The sequence below is a fragment of the Emys orbicularis genome, chromosome 2 (genome assembly GCF_028017835.1).
Source record: "Emys orbicularis isolate rEmyOrb1 chromosome 2, rEmyOrb1.hap1, whole genome shotgun sequence".
NCBI lineage: Eukaryota > Metazoa > Chordata > Testudines > Emydidae > Emys > Emys orbicularis.
Window position 1 is genome coordinate 42,005,877 of NC_088684.1, and position 24,826 is coordinate 42,030,702.

At 43.2% G+C, this 24,826-nt stretch overlaps 2 protein-coding genes across 2 annotated transcripts in view; both read right to left on the minus strand.

Moving 5' to 3' along the window:
- CPQ (carboxypeptidase Q) overlaps window positions 1-8,007 on the minus strand; it is a 273,989-nt gene extending 265,982 nt beyond the window's left edge. The window contains exon 1 of the mRNA XM_065399948.1: window positions 7,917-8,007. Within this exon, the coding sequence (XP_065256020.1) occupies window positions 7,917-8,007 (91 nt within the window). The remainder of the gene's footprint in view (window positions 1-7,916) is intronic.
- A 15,339-nt stretch (window positions 8,008-23,346) lies between these two features.
- SDC2 (syndecan 2) overlaps window positions 23,347-24,826 on the minus strand; it is a 100,044-nt gene continuing 98,564 nt past the window's right edge. The window contains exon 5 of the mRNA XM_065399858.1: window positions 23,347-23,510. Within this exon, the coding sequence (XP_065255930.1) occupies window positions 23,347-23,510 (164 nt within the window). The remainder of the gene's footprint in view (window positions 23,511-24,826) is intronic.

The window sequence follows — 24,826 nt, forward strand, 5'->3', positions numbered from 1 at the left end:
ATTTCTTTCTATTAGTATGTAAGCTCTTTGAGACATACATTCTTTTCCTTTTGTGTCCTGTACAGCACTGAGCACTTTAGCTGCAATAAAGAACACACTTTTTCTATAGAGATGTCTAAGGATGATAATAAGACTTCACCAAAGTATATGATTAATCTTAAAGAAATTAGTAGCTTCCAGCTCTTTTTCTTTCCAAACCAATTCAGAATTCTCCACATCTTGAACTCCACAAGACATCTTAGTGCAGTGTAAATGGAATCAACTGTTTGTTCCATATGAGATAGAAACACATTATAAGGAAAGACTGGTAGAAGGGGAGACCTGCAATTCAGGACCATGAGAAGTACTTATATCAGGAATGAGTACACCAAATCCTATTGTCAAACAGAAGGAAAATAACTTCAGAGGCCTGCTCTGCACTGTGGTCTTTAGGAGCCAAACCAGTGAAATAAATAAGAGTTCTTATTGATTTAAAAGAGAGAACTTATGGCCTGAGCCAAAATCTCATGGGAGCATGACACCTCCTCTGAAGTCTATTGTCACATAAATAATACTTCATAAGAGCCTTACCAGGGGTGCTTGAATCACTGAAATTACTTAAAACCCATTTCTCTTGCATAGTCAACAGCCTGCTCAGACACTATCAAAATGCAAAATATTAAAAATGTGGGGATACCTATATACATTGAGTAGAATTGTGAAAAAAGAACAAAAGCAACTTCTTCCCCTTTTCCTGCTAGTGATCTAGTAGGAAATTCTCCACTATTAATAAACTTGAGAACAGACCTGGCACTATAACAACCAGTAACTGCGACAGAAAATAAACAAAGTAAAACAGTTAAAAAAATAGAAGAGTATGCTCACATCAGTATCAGGAAGGCAGGCCATCAGGGTTGCAATGGTTCTTAGTCCCTGAGAAAATTAAATCTCCTGCTCATATCAACAGGTCAAAGGCCAGCCTATGGAGCAGATCTTCAGCTAGCATAAATTGTCACATAGCTCTTTTGAAATCAGGGCAGCCACCAATTATGTTTTAAATAAATATCCTGTTATGTATTCTTAATTACTTTCTTATTTGTATTTACCAGGACATTCTTCCCTGCCTCAAGCTATGTTTTAGCCTCTACAAAATTTAAGCCATTTATTTACAAATAAATTTGAGGCACGTTTTTAATATCGTTTCCTTTACAAGATACAGGGTTGCAATTCCTGACCCTTTAGTAAAGGCAATTTAGTGAAAGAATTGCACAATTTAAAAAAATCATAATACTAGTACACACAGAAGATTCTTTAGACAGTTTAAAGTATAGACAAGTTAAACTCTTACATATATATTTTGGAACTTTTGAGGGATAAAATAAATTTAGTAAATCTTTAAGAAAATCTCTCAGATCTCGCCCTTAAAGGAAACCTGCAAAAGATAAGCCTGGGAACTTAAATTCTGCTGGACACTTAAAACAATGCACTTAACAGAGACATTGTGGCTCATTGCAACAACTTGTAACATACCCTGCTGCTTCCTAACCCTTAATTGTCCACTTCCTTTTAAGTGGCATCTGTGAAACCCTCATGCTTAATATGTCCCATCATGAATTTAGCTTAGACACTCTGGTTACCTTCTCCAGACCTGAGGAAAAGCTCTGTAATGCTCAAAAGCCTGTCCCTTTCACCACAGAAGTGGGTCCGATAAAAGATATTACCTCGCCTATGTTGTCTCTCTCTCTTTACACTCCATCTATGACAGTACAGTAGAAAATATCAGAATCACTATTTGCCAATTGTTACCAGTTACCACATAAGCTTTCTATTCTAAATATAGGAGGAAACTCTGCGATGTCTGATACCTGATTTTAAATGCTGGCATTGTAATGGAGACCACTGTATATGCTGGGACAGTAATTCAAAATTAAGTTTTGAAACCCACCCATTAAAAAAATATAGCCTAATTTTTCAAAATCAACTAATGCTTCTGTGCCCCAATTTTTGGGTGTTCAAGCTGAGACACTTTAATGGGGGCTTAATTTCCAGAAAATACTGAGCACTGGACCTTTGAGGGGGAGAGAAATTTAAAGAGAAAAAAAAGGCCCTTTTAAGCTTGGGCACCCAAAAATCGCTAGTCACCTTTCAAAATGTAGGCATACATTTTTTTAAATGACACAACATTTTCCCCCTTTTAATACCAAAAGCAAAGACCAGTATTTTTTCCACAGATTCTGTCATAAATTTCAACTTTAGGAAGTTTTCCTTCATCAGAAAATTAGGGTTTAGAACATTACAGATGTGTTAGTTAAGACTTCATCACATCCGTTAGAGAGGAACATAACCGACTTCAGGTCAGCTTAAAAAAGATTTCTATTTAATTTCAGATTTTGAGACTCTTCCATGTGCATAGAAACAAGTATCTAAAACTGTTGAAACACAGTGTGCGACAGACAAGATTTCATGCATAGGCCACACAGCACCTTCTGTTATTCATTACATTTGAAGATTCTAATCACTTGGTACTTTTTATAAGTGAGATATTTTTCCCCTGCAGCTGCCACTTCTTTAGTGTGCAGCCATCCTCCTCCTTCAACCTCTCACAATTGGAAGGGAAGACATAAATGATCAGACCAAACTTTCAACCTTCAAACAAAGAAAGTAAAAAATGTTCTAGTCCCTGGAGCAGAAATGAATAAATGAATCCCCAGTGCATCTATAATTGGGCAATTATATCAATAATAAACTTGGCCTTATAAGCCACTTTCTTTACTATTTGGCATTAAAGAATGCAACATGTGCAAAACCATACTATATAAACCAAATAAGAGGAATTCACAAGTGCCCTAATGGCAGATGTCTCCCAACTATGGTCAATGTTAGGTGGTTCTTTCCCAGCCCACATTTGCAATCTGTTCTTGTCTGTCTTGGTACTTTATTTTTATGCTGTTAACAATAGTTTGAATACCAAGCAGGGCCGGCTCCAGGCACCAGCTGAGCAAGCTGGTGCTTGGGGCGGCAGATTATTCGAGGAGGCATTCTGCCCAATCCTAGGGCGGCACGGCCGCTTTTTTTTTTTGTTCCGCTCCGGCCGCCCTGTAGGGGGCGGCGGCGCGGAGAACCAGAGCGCCCTGCAGGGCAGTCCTCTTCCTTCCCTCCCCGCCGACTGGAGCGGAGCCCTCGCGGCAGGAGGCGGCACAGCGGGAGGGGCCGCGTGGCAGTGCCCCTGCTGTAGCCCTGGCCGCCCCCTTCTCTCTCTCTCCCGCCCGCTCCCTCCCACTCCACCCCACCCCCCCAGCTGGTCCCCCTGCACCCGCGCTCTGGCCGCGCCGCAGGTTTTTTGTTTGTTTGTTTTTTTGCTTTGCCATTCTGGCCGCCCCGTTTTTTTTTTTTTTTTTTTTGCTTGGGGCGGCCAAAAAGCCAGAGCCGGCCCTGATACCAAGGAACTAGCCAAGGCAATCCAAAGATTTAGCGTGAATTTGCAAACTTCTGCTGGCCAAGTCCTAGGTCTGTCTATACTTGACACAAACCTCATCTATAAACAGTGTCCAGCCAGCTTAAAAAAACTGTATCGTAGGCATTACTCATGGATGTTGTGTAAGACACTTAGCCTAACTCTTGCTAACGAACTGTCATGCATTGCATCCCCTTCCTGTCAGTTCTTTCTCTGCTTCCACAATGTCATCTAAGCCACAGCAGATGCAACACTGGAAAAAATTAGTTTAAGTTTTCAAGAGACCAACAATACATAACTTAAATTTTATGAAGTGGATGCTTTTTATTCAGATTATGAAGTATTTCTGAAGAACATGAGACAATAGACCACCCTAGGAATGAATTCCAATAAGAGCCTTTATCCTAACAGAACACCACCCAAGCAAAATCTGACCAGCCTTTTTCATCCTAGCTTTAAACCTTATAAATCTTTTGTGGTTGAAGCAGAGAGGACTACATGCTGGATAAGAGTATTAGTAAGTCCTCCATCCCAACACATGGAATCAGTCTTGCTCATAGTCATACCGAGAATTGCACATTACACAGGTGCTATCCCATATGGTGTGTTCCTGAAAGTACATTTGTGGAGACACAAATCTCAGTGTGTTAAAAAGAAGGAAATTAAAGAGGGGGGGAAGAAGGGGGGAAAGCATAACACACACACTTTCCCTTTAGCTGAGGATCTGTGTTTTATTATAACAGGCAGGCACATCAGGCCTGACTTTCAGAGGTATTAGACCAGGGTTTCTCAAACGGGGGGTCGCAAGTTATCAGTCTCCACCCCAAACCCTGCTTTGCCTCCAGCATTTATAATGGTGTTAAATATATAAAAAAGTGTTTTTAATTTATAAGGGGGGGTCGCACTCAGAGGCTTGCTATGTGAAAGGGGTCACCAGTACAAAACTTTGAGAACCACTGTATTAGACATTCACAACTCCTGGTGAAATCTACATGAAACTGCACATGTTCAGTACCTTTGAAAAATCAGGCCCATAGTAACCAGACATTGGGAATGTTACTTTTCATTTTCCAAAAGTGCTACTGATTTTGAGTGCCTCAGCTGAGGATGACCAACTGAAGATACCTTGGGCCTGATTTTCAGAAGTGTTATTCACAGCTCCTATTAACTTCAATTGGCATTATGGATGGTACCGCCGCACTTCCAAAAATCTGGAACTCCTTTGGGGCCCATTGAATTAAATAATAAATAAAAAAGAATAAAAAAAGCCAGAGTGGTTGCATTTCAAAGTTTTGTCCTTAATCTTTCTCAAAAGTGTATGAACGTGCTCTCCTTTGAGATTAGCTTATTTTTTGCTTCTCAAAAGACACAACCATTGGTTTTCTAATTATTCTCCTTGAAGTACAAAAAGTATCCAAACTGTATAATGCCTTCTTAGAACAATGTGGGTAACTCTGTATCACTCACAGGTTTTGAATCATTCTGTGTTGTACATTTATATGCAAGAGCTGCACCTTAGCTTTCCACTATCCTGATGTACACTTCTCTCTTCTTCTCTATTCTATACTTGCCTCTCTTTTGCATAGTTCTCAAAAAGGAAATCTTTGAGCATGGTAGCAGGCCCTTAAGTGAAATGGGATCCAATACTCCTATTCCAGTCTGAGGAGGGTGTGGCTGCCATGGGAGTTAGAAATGAGAGACAGCCCAAAGATAAGGAGGAGTTCAGAACCCACAGAAGGAGCTTGAGCACAAGCTCACCAAGAAAAGCAGAACAGAATTGAGGGCTTCCTTGAAGGAGGGAGCAGTAAGAACTCCTGAGTGAGCAGTGGAGCCAGATCAGGCCACTTAAAGCAGAAGACAGGAGAACAGTCAGGATGGGTCTCCTACAAACTTCCCCAGGCCAAAGAAAGCTGAAGGCTGAGAGCAGCAGCAGGAGATGCCTGTTGGCTCTCTGAGTTAGAGAGCTGAAGCTGGAGGGCCAGAGAAGGCTACGGTCTGGGGAATGATAAAGGGGTGAACCATGGGAGAGCTATAGCCAGGCCTGGAAAGAAAACAAGGTGGAGAAGCACCCCAACTACAGTGGCCAGGGTGAAGCACAGTGAGAGACGCTGGAGCTGTAGGGAGCAATGCTGAAGCTATATTGGGCGTGTTGGGACTTGAAAAATTGAATGTACTGCTGGGACTGTACTAGGGATATCTGCACCAAACCACCAACACAACCGAACAGGTGAAAGAGGCAACAGAGTGGCACAAACTGATAGCAGGCACTGGGTGCCTGGTACCATTTTTACCATGTGAACCATATAGAGCCATGTGTGAACAGAAGACTCGTTGGTAGAACCATTTCAGCTGCAGGTTGGTAAGAGCAACCACTGCACCCATTGAGTCAAATAACCACACAGTGTTCCATGAATAGGGTGACCAGATGTCCAGTTTTTGAAGGACAATCCCATATTTAAGCCCTCCTGCAGCAGGGCCGGATTAACCTTTTGTGGGCCCAGTGCCAAACATATCTGTGTGCCCCCATGGCAGCAGTGGAGCATGGCGCAGGGGGTTCAGTCCCCGGAACGAGGGGCCAGTCAGGGGCAATGGGGCATGGCATGGCAGGGGCGGACCCGCTTCGCCCAGCCCAGTGCAAGGGCACTATTTACAAACCGGCAGTTGCCAGATGCACAATGGCCCGCCTGGCTCTGTGCTGTCAGCATGCCCCTTCCCCTCAGGGGTGGGCCCGTGTGGTGCCACACAGCCCTCCTGCCCAACACCAGAACACACACACCCCGATTCCCTGCGGCCAGAGCCCCCCCGGACCCACTGTGCCCAGCTCCCCCCCCCAACCCTGCCACAAATGCACAGTGCCCTGCATAACACCATAACTGCCCAGCACCCCACACAGAACCCCCATTCCCTAGTGCCCCAACACACAGAGACCTTCCCCCCTCCCCCCCAGGCCCTCCAGAGACCCACTCCCCCACACCCTGCCTCCTGGCCTCAATCACTGGCCCTGCTGGGAGGCGACTGTGTCTGCCGGGCTAAGCCACCTCCGTCCTGGGGCGGGGAATCAGTCCGGCCCTTTGGGAGTGGTGCGATCAGCCAGGCCAGGGCCTGCCCCACCCGGGCTCCCTCAGGACCCACTTGCCTGGAAGGGCCCAGCCAAGCCACCCACGCTGTTCCCCCCACCCCAACTGGCTGAGACTGGCCAGGCTTCTGCATCAGTCCCAGGCGGCTCAGCTCCAGGGAGACAGGTGGGGCCCCACTGGCGGTGGGAAGCAGAGACTGCCTGGAGCCAGAGGTGCATTGGGGTCTGGCCAGGAGGCAGAGAGAAGCCAGCAGGTTAAACCAGGGGGGTGGAGAGGAGCCATCGGCTGGCTGGTGGGCAGGCCGAGAGGAGCAAGTGGTGGGCAGGGGCGGGGGGGGGAGCCAGCGGGGTCTCGAGTGCAGTGCAAGCAGAGCAGGCCGGGGCCCTTTCTGGGCATGGGCCTGGGCCTGGCTCCATGGCACCATTGTAAACCCAGCACCGTCCTGCAGCTGTCCCGACTTTTTCTTATAAACGGGAAAACTTTCCACTATTTTCTGTCTCCCCTCCACCCCTATCAGTACTGGCCGGATCCCTGCTCGCCAGCCACCTGCGGTGAGTGGGGGGGTTCTGTGGCCGACAATGGGAGTGAGTGTGCAAGGCTGGTGGCGCGGCAAAGATGCAGTGTGCGGGGCCAGTCGCTCCCCCTGCCGGTCCGTGAGCGCAGCCCCCCCTGCCTGAGGGCTGTCGGCCAGCAGGGCCCCACCCCCTGTCCCGTTTCCAGCTGGCACTGGCTGCAGGCTGTGAGCTGTGGGGGCTGGTGAGTGCAGGCAGGCGCTAGGCAGCGGTCAGTTACGTGTCGCCTCTGCTGCCCACCCATCGACCCTTTATGTACCCCCTCTCTCACTGTCTTTTTAACCGGGGCGCAATCAACTTGATGTTAATTTGAACATTTGTACTGCTGCAATGTTCAATTCCCATTGAACTCGCTTGAAAAGGAGTAATTTTAACGGGTGCCGGGGGTGGCTGAGCAGAGCCCTAAGTGCAGCCTGGCCCAGCTGCACGGAGACCCGTGGAGGAGCCACAGGAAGGATGGGGTGCAAAGGACCCTCTGCAGCACTAATGCCCCCCCAGGCTGGCAGACAGTGTCCCCTGCCCCAGCCCCACTAAGAAAGCACAGACAAGGAGCGGGGCAGCAGCTGTGCGCCCACGCAGCCCTGGGAAGGGGGGGGGGTCCCCTAGCGCCAATGCAGGCACCCCTGGTGGCTCTACGTCACGGGAAGGCTGGGGGCCCAGTGCTCCCAGCACAGCACTGGGGCCCTGGCACACAGCCCCGGCAGTGGCACACGCCAGCGATGACCCAGGGGCCCCCAGGAGTCGTGCAGGCCGGCCGGGCCCCGCGCTGGCCTCTGCAGCAGCAGCCCGGCCTCCCCGCAGCAGCAGCGGGAGAGAGAGAAGCGGCTCACGCACCTTCCCCGTGCAGACCCGCCGGTCCCAGAGCCCCACGGCGGCTCAGCCTGACGCCCTGGCTCGGACAGGAGCCCGCAGCTGCAGGCGGCATCACCTACGCGGCAGATCAAAGGTCGGCGGGACTGAGCCACTCGGCGCTACTAGAGCTTCCCGCGCTGCGCTGCCTCATCCGGCCGAGCTCAGAGCCGGGCCCGCCCGGAGCGCCAGGCTCAGCCGCTGCGAGTCCCGCCGGGGGAGTCCGGCCGACCCTGGCCGGCCGCTAGAACCGACGCTAACGGAGGGTGAAGAGCGAAGTCGCCTTCTCCTCCCTGTGGGGGACCCGCAGCTAGCTCCAGCTCGGCCGCCTCTCCTTCGGGGCCTGACCCACACGGCCGGGCCCGGGGAGCAGGCTCCTCACGAGCCCCACTGCTTGCCGCCACCACCCCGGCTTCTTGCCGCAGGCTTCTGCCCTTCCACTAGCTGTGAGGGGCTCGCTGGGGGAGCAGGAAGCTCTGCCCCAGTGCTTAATTTGTGCCAGGGCTGAGCCCCGGCACCGCCAGCTTTGGCAGTTCGTAGCCCCCGCATCCCTGGGCTTGCTGCATTAGTTATGAATGTAGAAAATTGCTTGAGCCCTGGCACCTCTTTCATTACAAATTAAGCACTGGTCATCAGTCACATTCTCTGCTGGTGCCCTGCCACTGACTCCTGAGGAGATCACCAGGAGCATGGGCAACGGGTATCACAGGCCAGGGCAGCTAAGCTTCCCCTCACCCATGCCGTGGCCCCGCCCATGTTGCGCCCTGAGGCCGTGCCCTCCCTGCCCCTCTACCGGAAGCCGGTGGGGGCTCAGCTCCAGCTGGCAGCCATGAGCTCGGGCCACTGGTGCTGGGGTCAGTGGTGATAGGGGGTTGAGCTGGTGGCTGAGGCCAGCCCAGCACTTGGGGGGGCAGCAGCTCAGCCCAATGCTCGGGGGGTGGCCCCAGGGCCGGTGCTACCATTAAGGCAAACTAGGCGGTTGCCTAGGGTGCCAAGATTTGGGGGTGCCAAAAAGCAGTGACCCCAATTTTTTTTACAGCATTCCTACGCCCCCTTCCTGAGCGCGCGGTCGCTGCTCCACTTCTCCCGCCTCCCAGGCTTGCGGTGCCAATCAGCTGTTTGGCGCCGCAAGCATGGTAGGGGAGGAGAATTAGAGCGGGGTGGCGTGCTCGGGGAGGAGGCGGAGCAGAGGTGTGCTGGGGTGGGGAGCTGCCGCGGGGGGGCGCCTCAGGGCGGGGGGGAGCTGCTGCGGGGGGGGGGGCTCAGGGCAGAGGGGGGGAAGGGGAGCTGCCGCAGGGCTGGAGGGGGGGGCACAAGGTGGAAGTTTCGCCTAGGGTGCGAAACTTCCTTGCACCGGCCCTGGGTAGCCCGGCGCTGGGGCTAGCCTGATGTTCGGGGGGCCAGCGGCTTGGCCTGGTGCTAGGGCCAGCCTGGCACTCGGGGCTCTGGTGGGCAGGACCTCCCCAAAGTGGGAGTTCACCCACTGCCCATGCCAGGAGGGAGTTTTGCCTTTGAAATATGATTTTATTTCCTGGGTTGTTACAGATTCTAAGGCCAGACCATTGTGATCAGCTAGTCTGACCTCCTGCATCACACAAGGCCACAGCACTTCCTTGATTGTAAACTGGCCACTGATGGAGAGTGCACCACAACCCTTGGTGATTTGTTCCAATGGTTAATTACCCTTACTGTTAAAAATGTCTATCTTATTTATTACTGGATGAAGGGAGTTGCTGGAATGGCCTATTTCAATAATTGTAGTTTTGAAATGTCAGTGAACACCTCCATCAACGGAGAGATGCTCCTTTTAATGGAATGAGCAGGTATGTCAGAAGAAGTTACATCAGAATTCCCTATGTAATAAGCTCCTCTTCATTCATATCCTTCTTGCAAAATATTTCAGTAATAATATTAGAATATAAGTGGTTGATTGTTGCAAGGTTCTCTGAACAGTCTTTGCATTAGTTCTGACAACTATGATGTATAGCCACAGTTCATTATGCTATGGCCTAGTGTACACAAAGTTGCATTGGTTTAACTAAATGTGTGTGTTTTTGAACAGATTTGCTTAAACTGATGCAATTTATGTGTTTAGACCAGTGGATCTTAACCAGGGGTTCGTGCACCTTTGGGGGTTTACAGAGGTCTTCCTAGCGATACATCAACTCATCTAAATATTTGCCTAGTTTTACAACAGGCTACATAAAAAGCACTAGTGAAGTCAGTACAAACTAAAATTTCATACAGACAATGACTTGTTTGTACTGCTCTATATACTATACACCGAAATGTAAGTAGAATGTTTATATTCCAATTGATTTATCTTATAATTATATGGTAAAAATGAGAAAGTAAGCAATTTTTCAGTAATAGTGTGCTGACACATTTTGAATTTGTCTGATTTTGTAAACAAGTAATTTTTGTAACTTGGGGGTATTCAAGACAAATCAGACTACTGAAAGGGAGACAGTAGTCTGAGAGCCACTGGTGTAGACAAGGTCTTAGAAGACAAACATAGGCCTTGATCCTGCAAATACTTAGGCATGTGTTTAAGCATGAGTAGGCCCAGTGTAATCATTGGGACTACCCACATGCTTAACAATAAGCACATGCTCAAGTATCAGGGGGTAGCCGTGTTAGTCTGTATCTACAAAAACAACAAGGAGTCTGGTGGCACCTTAAAGACTAACAGATTTATTTGGGCATAAGCTTTCGTGGGTAAAAACCTCACTTCTTCGGATGTGAACACATGCCCAAGTGTTTGTAGGACCAGAGCCTTAGTAAGCAATTTTGTGACAGTCCAATACATAACAGTGAAGAATTACCCGCTACCATCCAGTATTGTGCTCTGATTCCCATAAATTGTATCATCTAGTTGGAATGGAAATAATGCTGATGAGCCTCACTGAAGTGTGTTTTAAGGAGAGATTTGAAAGAGGAGAAGGTAGTACTATAAAAAGTCACTCCATCTCTGCCAGACTGGCCCCTCCACCTGCTTATTTTGTTTGTCTCTTTCAATATGTTAAGTTGCGTCTTCCTCAATATACGGAAAATTGCACATAAACAGCATACATTAATACATCTCCCACATTTAAATTGTCAGTTTTTGAAACCTCTGTTTAGACAGAGGAAGTAACTGTTTTAATAAAAATGTTACAAAACTAACCTGTTGTCATGACTGTCTGTCTTGTTTGTTTCCTGTGTATTCATTGCATATCCTTCCCCAAGAAGTTGTGTGTCACACATTGCTGCTGGTTTGGTGTCTCTTAGTGGTGAGTATAGATAGTGATTAATGAGATCATAAATGTCTTATTGCAACTCAAACAACAAAATATTATCTCCGAGAGTGACTGTGGCACACACAGCACTTTAAAATTAACTGCCAGTGAATGATTCCCTTCTTTCCTTCCAATTAAAGATGAGAAATGGGGCAGGTCTGCCTGAGGGATTTTATGTATGCAGTGTTGTTGTAGGCCTGTCGGTCCCAGGATATTAGAGAGACACGGTGGGTGAGGTAATATCTTTTATTGGACCAAGTTCTTTTGGTGAGAGAGACAATCTTTTGAGCTACACAGAGCTCTTCTTCAGGTCTGGGAAATGTACTCAGAGTCTCACAGCTAAATACAAAGTAGAACAGATTGTTTAGCATAAGTAGTTAACACATATTTCAAAAACAATGAGGAGTCCTTGTGGCACTTTAGAGACTAACAAATTTATTTGGGCATAAGCTTTCCTGGCTAAAACCCACTTCATCAGATGCATGGAATGGAACATACAGTAGGAAGGTATAAATACACAGCATTTGGAAAGATGGGAATTGCCTTACCAAGTTGGGAGGGGGGGATCAGTGCTAACAAGCCAATTCAATTAACTTGGAAGTAGGCTATTCTCAACAGTTGACTGGGAGTGGAAAATCACTTTTGTAGTGTTAATGAGGCCAATGTAAACAAGTTGGCCCATTTCAAACAGTTGACAAGAAGGTGTGAGTATTTAGCAAGGGGAAATTAGTTTTTGTAAAAACAACAAGGAGTACTTGTGGAATCTGAGAGACTAACAAATTGATTTAGTTTTTGTAGTGACCCATCCACTCCCAGTCTTTATTCAGGCCTATTTTGATGGTGTCCAGTTTCCAAATTAATTCCAGTTCTGCAGTTTCTCTTTGGAGTATGTTTTTGAAGTTTTTGTGTGTGGAAGAATTGCCACTTTTACGTCTGTTAGTGAGTGACCAGGGAGATTGAAGTGTTCTACTGGTTTTTGAAAGTTATAATTCCTGATGTCAGATTTGTCCATTTATTCTTTTGTGTATTTATACCTCCCTACTGTATGTTCCACTCCATGTATCTGATGAAGTGGGTTTTAGCCCATGAAAGCTTATGCCCAAATAAATTTGTTAGTCTCTAAAGTGCCACAAGGACACCTCGTTGTTTTTGCTGCTACAGACTAACACGGCTACTACTCTGAAACCTGTCACATATTTCAAAGGACCATTTAAGGTGAAATGGTGATCTCTAATTATTGGAGAACAGGATGAGAGTAATATGGGGAAAGATTCCACATCCACCTACTGAAGGGTTCTTACGCCTTCCTTTGAAGAAGCATTTGGTGCTGGACACAATCAGAGACAGAGTATTGGACTAGATGAACCTTACCTCTGATTCAGGCTGGCAATTCCTATGTTCCTTAATCTCTCAGTGCCACAGATCTCCATGTCTAAAATGCAGCTGATGATCCTTCCTTTTTTCTACCCTTTGTCTGCCCCATCTATTTAAATTGTAAGCTCACTGAGGTAGGGACTGTCTCTTACTATGTATATTTTGTGTTGCCTACCACAGTGGGGCTCTGGTTCTGGTTGGAGCTTCCAAGGTGCTACTGGAATACAAATAATTAAGAATAAAGCACTGGCATTCCCTATACAGTATTTTTTGTAGTGCTCAAAGTATGAATGGAAAAAAAGCATGTGAAGATTCCCTAGAATCTGCCAGGAGAGGTCTGAAGATGTAGGGGTGGGGCATGTTTAAAGTAAGAGTAAGCAGGATAGGCTTGGACAGATTTCCCATGTGCCAGCTATCCCTGCTTAGAAAGATAATCCCTATTTTTTAATAAATTATTTACTATTTGTTCCACTGTCTCTCCAAAAGTTCCCCTGGGTTCAATGTATTTCAATGGCATTAAAAGACGTTTCCCTGTTTTCCTCTTCAAAGGTCTCTATGTAACATTTCCTACGGTTCGCAGATACTTGTGTGTATATATAGACAGACCAATACGTAACTGAGCTTTCAGATTTTATTTCCTTCCATCAGTCTTTGCAGTTTCAATTCAGTCGGAAAAGAGAAATGTTCTAAAGTTACCAACAAATGCTGGCATTCAGCTACTACTGGAATTTAAAGAAAGCACTGGAGCTCTGCCCGTGCTTGCTTAAGGCCTTGTGCTTCCTTCCCTTCATGCAACACCATGGAGAACACGTCCTAATAGTGCACAAGATTGATGCAAAGGGGGGCAGAAGGGGACTATGAAAGAAAGCAGCAGATATATGGTAAAATTTACCCTATCACATAACCACCTCCAGCCCCCCCACAGCTATACACAGGAGTTCATTTTACACATCTAAGGGAGGTTTGGGAGGGGGTACGAGTTGTGGAAACAGCTGCTCAGTATGGGGTGTTTGCCTGGGAGTTACAAGTCACTGACAGTGTGATTTCCCTTGTAAATTACTGTCAGTAACTTCTTGTCCATTACTTTCACATACCACAGAAAGGGTTTGGGCATGTGCAGGGGAAGGAACATGCACTGGTATCCCACACACGGTATGAGTTGTGCTGTAATTTGTGGGACCCAAAAACAGCACAGGGTCCATGGAGTCTTCCCTCTATATTTCTGCAGATCTCCAGGCTACTAGAAAATCTTCATCAGGCTCTTCTTCCTGCTCCAAAGAGTTGCTAGTCCAACCAGACCCCCAAGGGAGTACATGCTCGATCCACATGTTCTGCATGTGCCCCTTTTAGCACAGATTATGTATTGAATGACAACTGAGAATAATCTTTCACTATACTGAAGAAAGTTACAAATGCATTTTCTGTGTTTAAGCATCTGTAATGCATCATCTCCATAGAATTTAGGCACTTTTATCAATCCCAGTGTTTGTGCTTATTTTATATAGAGAGGCACGGTTCAAGTTATTTTCCCCTCCCCACCCAACACCTGCTGCCCCCAAATTTAAAACTCCAGATAGATGATAATATACAAAAAAAGCACTACTTCAACTTCCTGGAGCATGGATAGGCATTAGATGAAATTCTCTTCACGGTGCCCCCAGAAGTATTCCTCTTTTCATAGGAAATCATCAGCTATAACAAAGATTTCAGTCCAGATGCTGCCCTAAGTCACACTTACGCAATGCCATTGTCTAGGACCTGGAACATATTTAGTCATTCCATTTATATCATATAGATTCATAGATTCTAGGGCTGGAAGGGACCTCAAGAGGTCATCGAGTCCAGTCCCCTGCCCTCATGGCAGGACCAAATACTGTCTAGACCATCCCTGGTAGACATTTATCTAACCTACTCTTAAATATCTCCAGAGATGGAGATTCCACAACCTCCCTAGGCAGTTTATTCCAGTGTTTAACCACTCTAACAGTTAGGAATTTTTTCCTAATGTCCAACCTAAACCTCCCTTGCTGCAGTTTAAGGCCATTGCTTCTTGTTCTATCCTTAGAGGCTAAGATAAACAAGTTTTCTCCCTCCTCCTTATGACACCCTTTTAGATACCTGAAAACTGCTATCATGTCCCCTCTCAGTCTTCTCTTTTCCAAACTAAACAAACCCAATTCTTTCAGCCTTCCTTCATAGGTCATGTCCTCAAGACCTTTAAACATTCTTGTTGCTCTTCTCTGGACCCTCTCCAATTTCTCCATATCTTTCTTGAAATGCGGTGCCCAGAACTGGACACAATACTCCAGTTGAGGCCTAACCAGCGCAGAGTAGAGCGGAAGAATGACTTCTCGTGTCTTGCTCACAACACACCTGTTAATGCATCCCAGAATCATGTTTGCTTTTTTTGCAACAGCATCACACTGTTGACTCATATTTAGCTTGTGGTCCACTATAACCCCTAGATCCCCTTCTGCCGTATTCCTTCCTAGACAGTCTCTTCCCATTCTGTATGTGTGAAACTGATTTTTCCTTCCTAAGTGGAGCACTTTGCATTTGTCTTTATTAAACTTCATCCTGTTTACCTCAGACCATTTCTCCAATTTGTCCAGACCATTTTGAATTATGACCCTATCCTCCAAAGTAGTTGCAATCCCTCCCAGTCTGGTATAATCTGCAAACTTAATAAGCGTACTTTCTATGCAAAGTTTATGAAGATATTGAACAGAGCCAGTCCCAAAACAGACTCCTGTGGAACCCCACTTGTTATACCTTTCCAGCAGGATTGGGAACCATTAATAACTACTGAGTACGGTTATCCAGCCAGTTATGCACCCACCTAATAGTAGCCCCATCTAAGTTGTATTTGCCTAGTTTATTGATAAGAATATCATGCGAGACCATATCAAATGCCTTACTAAAGTCTAGGTATACCACATCCACCGCTTCTCCCTTATCCACAAGACTCGTTATCCTATCAAAGAAAGCTATCAGATTGGTTTGACAGGATTTGTTCTTTACAAATCCATGCTGGCTATTCCCTATCACTTTACCACCTTCCAAGTGTTTGCAGATGATTTCCTTAATTACTTGCTCCATTATCTTCCCTGGCACAGAAGTTAAACTAACTGGTCTGTAGTTTCCTGGGTTGTTTTTATTTCCCTTTTTATAGATGGGCACTATATTTGCCCTTTTCCAGTCTTCTGGAATCTCTCCTGTCTCCCACGATTTTCTAAAGATAATAGCTAGAGGCTCAGATACCTCCTCTATTAGCTCCTTGAGTATTCTAAGATGCATTTCATCAGGCTCTGGTGACTGCAGGCATCTAACTTTTCTAAGTGATTTTTAACTTGTTCTTTTTTTATTTTATCTTCCAAACCTACCCCCTTCTCATTAGCATTCACTATGTTAGGCATTCCTTCAGACTTCTCGGTGAAGACGTAGAAAAAATCTATGTAGCATTTATCATCATCATTATTCCTATTAAAGGCACCTTCAGGATGAGATTTAAAAGATGTTGGGGCTTTGGATTGTCTTGTTTCCAACAACTTTGGAGACAGTGGAAAAGGTTTTTCACCCCTTCCATTGCCTCCACATCATACAGGCACATGGTGTGACGCAGTCTGTAGAATTAGTCAATGTTTGTAAAGTATTGTTGGGTGAGTTTTGACTAAAGATGCTATATACATGCAAACACATGAAATGGGTTGTAGAGGGTTGGTGTAACAGGACATACTGGCCCTTTAAATGGCAGGCCCACCACTTCTTACTGTGTCTCAGCCCTTTAAGGACATGTATTCTGCAGGCTATAGTTGCTGGACAGAGGATGGGAACTGTAGGCTGGAAGCATATGTGCTGGGAAAGAAGCTGGTTTGAGAGGGAGCTGGAGAAGGAACCCAGGATGGTCTAGGCTGGAGCAAAGATGCCTTTAGAATTCAGATGCTTAAGAGCAAACACAGGAAGTAGCCTCAGGGAAGTATGAAGTGAACATGTGTGGATGAAATAGACTTCTAAAGTTGTTTAGTTTCAGGGTTGGAGCATGTAGTAGAGCGAGGGCACAGGGTCCACTATGTGGAACTAAGGCACCAGCTAGGTGGTGATGTTTATAGACCATGAGTGGTGAACCCTCATAGAAGTAGAGAGGTTTGCACTTCTCTGGGATGGGGGCAGGGGTGCAGCTCAGAGAATGAGGATCTGGTAGAAGAGCTAATTTTGAGCCCCTGCACCAGGAGGGGAGAACCCTGACATGGGAAGGTGGTTCACATATATCCAAGAAAGGGTTGCAGACTTGAGAGTGGAGAACTACATAAAAGACTGCTCTGCTGGAGTTTCGTTTTCTTTGCCCAAGAAAAGAAAAATATTACTAGCAAAGGGAGACAGTCACAGAAGCAATTCCTTCCCAGTTGGATTTAAAAAAAAAACCCAACAAAACATTAAGCTGCCTGTCTTTAGGGCTGATCGGTTAGTTTCAGAAGGAAGCATGCTCATTTTGTGCACTTTTTTCTTTCTTTCTAGAATGAACTTGCGTTCTTTAATGGTGTAGTAATAGAAATCGTAAGGATGAAAGACAAAAAACAAACCTTAAATTTTTCTTCGTGGGAGGGCTGAGAGTAGAAACAAGTGTGTGTCAAAAAGTTTTCCAAAGGAACTTTGAACCAAGACTATTTCTGCACTTCCTGTGCTTCAAACATTAAAAAGTGCCATCATATCTTCCCATGGGAATACTACATTCATGGAAAAGATATCATTTAGTGTAGAAGTTGCTAAATCAACTATGTTCACTGTTGTATTTAGAGATAGGCAAGTTTTAATACCACTCTTGTGACACAACAGTCAAAACAGAAAAAGAATCTGTTCCCATTTCTCCTAAATATCCTCCCAGAGCTCTTAAAAGCTGCTGTGTTTAGAGAGACACTTCCATTCCACCAAGGAATACTAAAAAGAATGCACCAAGGTTTGTTTATACCCTCAGACTGCAAGGGGACTCATCGAGTGGGAGGATAACTAGGAAACAGAATTTTTCCCTAACAGCAAGCTCAGTTTCCCACAACAAGAGAAGCCCCAAGCTGCTCTTGGATTACAATTGTTGTCTGGTGGAAATTATCGTTCTATATACATCCATGTTAGATTCATTTTATTTTTTTTTTAAATCCAAAAATGTCCTTGGCACACAGCAAAGTAACAGAAGATCTATGAGAAAAAAGTCACAGAACAACCACATTAGAAATTTTAGAGCATTAAAATGACACCCTACAGTGAATTTAAGGTCTATTTATTTAAAACAAACAATTAGATGTATTGTAATATTTTTCCTGGATATTTTTTTTTTTAAATACACATTCCTACTTCCTCTCATTTAGTGTTGGAAGTGAGTTGTCAGAAGTAGGGACCACGTCAATTAATTCAGCTTGACCTATGGTCAAGAGAGCTTGTGGACTTCAACCCTGGCCTACTTACAACAGTTTTCAACCACAACATGCTGTCACTTTAATTCAAAAATCTCCAAACTCCATAGGCTACTCCGTAAACAAGTATTATTTCAAAAGGGTTAGTGTTTAAGCCAAACATGCCCAATCTAATGCAAACTCTAGAAGTAAGAGAATAACAAGATATGGGATACCTCATAACCATACCTAATGCCCCCATAATCCCTCCCATGGGATAAAAGGTACAGGAGATGCAAGTCCACAGCATGTTTGCTCTCAGAGGCTGGGCCTGTTTCTGTGCAAATCTGGGAGAGGGAGTCGCTTAAAGAAGTTAAGGTTGGGATCTGCAGCAGACAACAACTCTGCCTTCTGCACAGCAACTCCCTGGCTTCATGATCCTCTCAGCTACGTGGCACTAACATCAGCCCACTCTCCTGCATAAATATTGTCTTCATGAAGTACCAGGGAAGGAAAGTCACTGCAGTTTGACAGTAACTCAAAATGTTGAATGCTTTGTAACTTCCAGTGAAGAACATATGCTGTCAGGACTTCTTCTCCCTTTGTCTCTTTCCTCCTACTTGCCCAAAATTCTGTTTTTGGGGTCATTCCCACACCACCTCCAAAAGCTAAACTCTATCGTACCAAATACAGAGGAGAGTTAGATGCCTATGTTTCCATAAATCTTTTCATCTGTACGCTTCCAAACCAACTGCTGAATCATTTCACTTCTCCGTCCCCCAATCCATATGGGGCCCTTTCCAGCTCTGGGCAATGCGTCTCTATTGGAGCCATGGCTGGTCCAGTTTTTTTTTTTTTTTTTGGGGGGGGGGGGGGAGGGAGGGGAGGGCACTCACCCTATCAGTTTGTATTTATTGAAAAAATGCTTCATGGCCCAGAAGAGAATTGGAGCAATACAATGCTACCATAAAACAAATTCTACAGTATCAAGCCATGGTTTGCCAGTAAATCTGTTTATCAGTTGCCTGTAATGCATGGGTGAGAGTTAAAATTGTAGCAAAATTAATTTAAGAGAAAGTTCTTTTAAAAATAGAAGGGACAACCAAGTTGTAAAGCATGAATACATTCAAGTTTTGGAGTCCCCATATTACTTATTATTGAAACCAACAGGAAAAAAAAGTTACTTGCATTTATAGGAAGTTTTAATAATGCAGTTTGGTCAAGCATAGGTAAGTGATATAACTGATTACAAATTTAAGAAAAATATTTTCCTGTTTGCTTAATTCCCCCTGGACACCTCTACATAATATGAATAAGAGTTCCTTGTCACAGAACTGCTAGTTAGTATTTAGAGATGCTTGTTCTTTCCCTAACCCCCACTCTCCTGCTCTCTTAGGGCCGATCTACACTACAGTTGGGTCAATATAAGGCAGCTTACACTGACTTAACTCTGTAGCGTCAACGCTAAAATGCAGCTCCCACCAATGTAATTTGCCCAGTACACTGACTTAACTCCACCTCTGAGAGACGCATAGCGCTTAGGTCAATGTAGTTAGGTCGACGCAGTGTCAGTGTAGACACTGCAGTGCTTACATCAACTGTTGCTGCCTTTCAGAAGCCATCCCACAATGTCTCACACTGACAGTTAAACTGGTGCAAGCGCTCCTGGTGAAGATTTAATTACTGTGGTTGCTGTATGTCAATGTAGCTTAGGTTGACTTAATTTTGTCGTGTAGACTTGCCCTTCCATACACAATACTGTGCTAGCACAATACTTCCAATACCAACAGCTTATATTTGACAGGAATATTCTTCTAAATTCTTCCTTTTCTTAGATAAATGGTATCTGCACTCCAAACAATCGGGCTTTGTTTAAAAAATAAAAATTCTGTTTAAGCAGAACTCCCTATTGATTTCAATGGGAGTTCTGCTAAAAACTGATGGTAAGATATGACCCAAAGTCATGAATCAAATATCTATCAGTAGTTAAACAGTAAGCTATTTTTCTGAAACTATAAGAACATTTTACATGTTCTTACTTATCCAATTACTTTTTTAATATGACACTCACCAAAAAGAGAAAAACTTAAAATTATGAAATGGCAAAATGTATGGAGAAGCAGAGGTTCCAAGATATCAACAGTTCTAAGTATAACTAATATTCTTCCATAAAAGAAATGACATGAGACAGACACTTACATTATTTACATAGGACTTCATTTGCAAAAATATAAGAAGGAAGCAAAATGTTTATCGTCAATATTGAGTCACAATAAAACTGCACTGAGACAAGTACTATAACTTATCAGTCACAAGGAAATGCTGTATCAGATTTCTAAGGAGTTTCACAGTTGCTACAAAAGCACTAGCGGAGGCCAGCCAAAAGGCCTAAGAAGCCAACCCATATATATAGATGCCACTGCTGGAGAGGGTGGTGTGGGGTTGGGGGAAGTGTTCCATAGCTTGGCATCTGAGTCTAGCAGCTGCCAAGCAACATTCATTAGTAGCCAGAGTGCTGGCTCCAGTCCTAGAACACATCCAGGAGGAGAACAAAGGGCAGCAAACTAAAGACACTTGGAAATTTCGGTCTAAGAGAAGACTGAAATTGTGCACAGATGCCAATTTCCTTTTTAATACCATTGCTAGAAAACAGATGATGTTGACAGAAGCCTGATCTCTAGATTTATGAATGAAAACTAAACTGATGTTTGTAATCAAGATGAGAGCTTTGCTAAAATTTTGTTCTAATAGCACAGTGTTGGCATTGGCAGTGGAAAGGAGGAAAGGTCAGATTGTGACTCAAGGCAATAAATAATGTTGTTACTTTCATTCCCACTGCAGATTGCTGTGTTAAACAAATGACATTTCAGGAGGGTTTGGGGCTCTATTAAAATGCCCACACAGTTAAAGCTTTCCAAATTCCGCTGCATATTATGGGGTGTGTTTGAAGGGGTGATGTCTAGGGGAAAGAAGAGAACTCAAATAGGACCATGAACTAGTCATTGCTGCTGGTTGTAAACAAATTTGAGATATTCATAATAATAGAGAACTTGTGTAGAACAATTTTAACAAAAACAATGAACATCTATATTATATATGCTAAAATGCTGTATACAATATTTACAGTAGCTGGAAAGCAAAGGATCTGAAATTCAGAAGTGAAAAGGTTGGTTATTCAAGCAGTTTGATAATGATCTGCTTAGGAAGAAAAAGTAGACAACTTGTCATGCATTTAATGTTTACAACTAAACTAAATAGCATTTACTGCACCTTTAAGAAAACTCAATCTACCGTAAGTAATATGAGCTTGGAGAAGACTGGATGCCAGACTATACAAATGAAATATTAGTTTAGGCATGATAGACTTTATTTTGGCACTTAAACAAATATTTTATTTTACAGCAGTGACACAGCATTTGCCTGAAATTTCCTTTTCTTGGCACAGTTATTTCAAGCAATTACTTTATGAATTGAATTTCACTAAATATTGCACAATGAGATATACCTGTTAAATATTTACCCTGTTTTTAATTAGTGAAGACATATGGCTTCAGAAAATCTGCCAGGAAGTGTAAGTAGTTAAAAAGCAACTATTATAGTGCAGAATAATTTTAATTTTTCCTAAATGACCACTGAACCTGGGGCAGCAGCAAATATAAGTTATGTGATTCTTTTCTCTGGATATGTATATACAAAGATATATACTTGTGAGAAGTAGTTCAGTTCAATCTTCTGCCCACCTAGTTTTGAAATTAAGAAATCAGAAAAGAAGAAATGAACAGACCTGAGGACGGAGCCTAACGTAGGCAAGCATGCTGTTGTCATCTCCATATGTCTATCTGTTGCAAAGCTACTTGGATCCTAACCAACAGAGCCTTTTCTCTTCTACTTGGAATACGTCTGTCTTCTCATATAAAGATATTCCACTTCTCAATTCTCCTTCTGGAGTCTGAGTTGAATCAAGCGGAGGTCCTCCAAAGGTGGAATAGAAGCATGAATAAAGAAATTAGATCCAAAATAAATGAAACTCTGTGTAGTCCTTTGAGTTTTACAACCTGAAATTAAATTTGCAGAAAGTATATGTCTGTGCCAATGCTGCCATTGTATATAATGCAAAGACTGAAATCCTCATAATTAACAGGCAAGTTCCAAGCATGTACACAAAGAAACATTGAGCGTGCCACTTCTGAATCTCTGTTCAAAGCATGAGCCTCATCAATTGCTTTTTCTTGGTCTTGGTCTCCAAAGAACATCCTCCAAGATTTAATAGAAATAATTTGTGATATTAAACATAACCAAGTAGGAATAAGATGAAAAAAGTACAAAAGTATAGGACTATGAAATTTCAGTATTAGGCCACATGATTTATTCAGTAGTGTTTATGTTCCCAAATTACAATTTATATCTATCCATGTAAGACTACAAAAGTTACCATTAGAATTGTCTGTGCTTATAAAATACCAACATTTTCTTTTACTGTTATATATTCATTAACACCAGTCTGCGACGAGTTACATAGAATCATAGGCACTTCAAAGGCTTTAAAAGACGTTTACAACTTAAATGTATTTTTAAGAACAAAAATTGATATTTAAACCCCTACTTGTAACTTCAAATTGCAAGAAATTAACAAATACAGTGGCCATAGAAATCTGCAGCAACTTCTCAGAATACTGTTAGAGTCTTTGGGTTTGCTTAGGCTTGTCAGTAGCTTACTTCAAATCTTCCTTAAAGATTTGTTTAGTAAGGATATGACTATACAGTTTGTAGTAATAATCCAATTTTACACATTAATTTGCTGTTACAAATTTCACTGAAGCTACAGTTACATTGAGAAACAATGCAAAGTGTAAAATTGCTATTTGGACACAAATTTATACAAAGTGGAGATTAAAGTTTACATAGCTGAAAAATTACATTTACACTAAAAATTACTGTTCTCTGAATATCCGAAGACAAATTGCACCATGACAACTACAAAAAGGCATTTTTTGGAAACAGATAAATTAATGAAATAAAAACTAACTTGTAAGATCTGAGACATGCTGACAAAAATTAAACAACTTTCATTGAGCCATAGGATAAAACAATCATTTTCATTATTTTATATTTATGCATAAAGTTTTAAAAATGATTCAGTGAACATCAATGGTTTTATAAAATAATGCTTTACCACTGTTATTCACAGAACACGGCAAAAGTTAAGTTTTAATTTTACATTTTTTTAAAGGAATACATGAAAAGTTTTAAATACAATGGGATTTTATCATAAAGGTGCCATAATGGCTCTTTAAAGAAAAAAGATCTTCATTATTCTATGCAAAAGCTTTATTTAAAAGAGTTCAGTGATCTCATAAATAGAGACACTAAGTAGGAATTTTATGCATAAAACTCCTTAGTAGGTGCCTTTTGATAGGCAGCACTGGATGGTTTACGTTCACCAAGGTCGTAGCTGCCTTCATCCTTCTTCCTCATGCGATATACCAACAGCAAGATAAGGAAAATTGCGAAGAGAAAGCCAATAACTCCACCAGCAATAACAGCTACAATAAAATGAACAAACATTCACAATATGCCAAAATAAGATCCATAGCGCCACATTTGTTTTCCGGTACAAAATATTTACTAGTTATTTGCTATCCTTTTAAAATTTAAAAAACGGTCTCCAATTAAGTGAGTATCTTGATTGGCTTTTTTATGAAATCATTGTAAATAGATTTTTAAACAGAAAAACATTTCAGTAAAGAGTTTTGTTTAAAAGTCAAAGACACAATATGGCCCATAATTCTAAAGAAATTAAAAAGTACAGCTCAAAGTAGTAATATTTTTAGTTAACAAAAAGTCAATAATGCTCCCAGAGCATATCAACATGATCAAATATAACCATAAAATCTTAGCTGCTTCTGAACTTACTTTTAACAAAGGGAAGTAACTTTTCTAACATTAAAATTACATATAATTTACTCTTGATTACTATTCTGTTTTACCAAGGAAGAAATTGATTCATGCCACGTCTCCTTCAGTCTGTTACGCCATGACCTAAGCCTAAAATACATTTCCTGATGATAAACCTTGTATCCCTTTCATGTAGCCCAAAAATGAGGACATTTCATTTGTCATGTATTTGCCAGCGTGCACAAGCTAACAATTCAAACTACACTTATCAAATCTGAGTATTTCCACTGGATATGCTATGTCAATGCTAGTTCTCTTTTATCCAAACCCCTTGAGCTTCAGGGAAATTCAGATCCAGAATTTTGTGGCTTGAGCTCACTTCTACGGCTCAAACACCATCCCCTTTTTGGGATACGCCACAAAAATAAATGCACTTCCAGAACAGTTTGGATGCCAAATTTCAATGGATAGGAGGATTTCACAGTTATAAATTCCTGGAAATCAGTGCCGATTATAAGAAAAACAGCACAGCTATACTAGTGTGACACTATCTGGTGCTGCTCTGCTATAAGCTACACAAAATGAGGGGACAGCTTGTGTCTCCCTGGTCCACACATGGAGATGCCCCTCCATACACAGACATCCCTGCTTCTCAGTGGAAAGAGAGGTTGCAGCTTCCTCCATGACATCATCTCCCCTGACCCCCAAACAACACTCAAGAGGGATAGAGCCTGCCAGGAGAAGGGACTGAAGGTCAGGCAGGTTGGGCATAGATCTTTGCCCTACAAGTTATCATGGAAACCCAAGTTCAAATTGCAATTCTCCCTTCCTGGGTTGTGAAAACTAAGAATCCCCAGGAGGAAGCACTGAACTTCTGGGAGATGGAATACCTTGCAAATAATCCGCAAAAGGGCAGGCTGTAGATTAAATAACTCTGGACGAAGCCCATCTAATTCTCCACAAA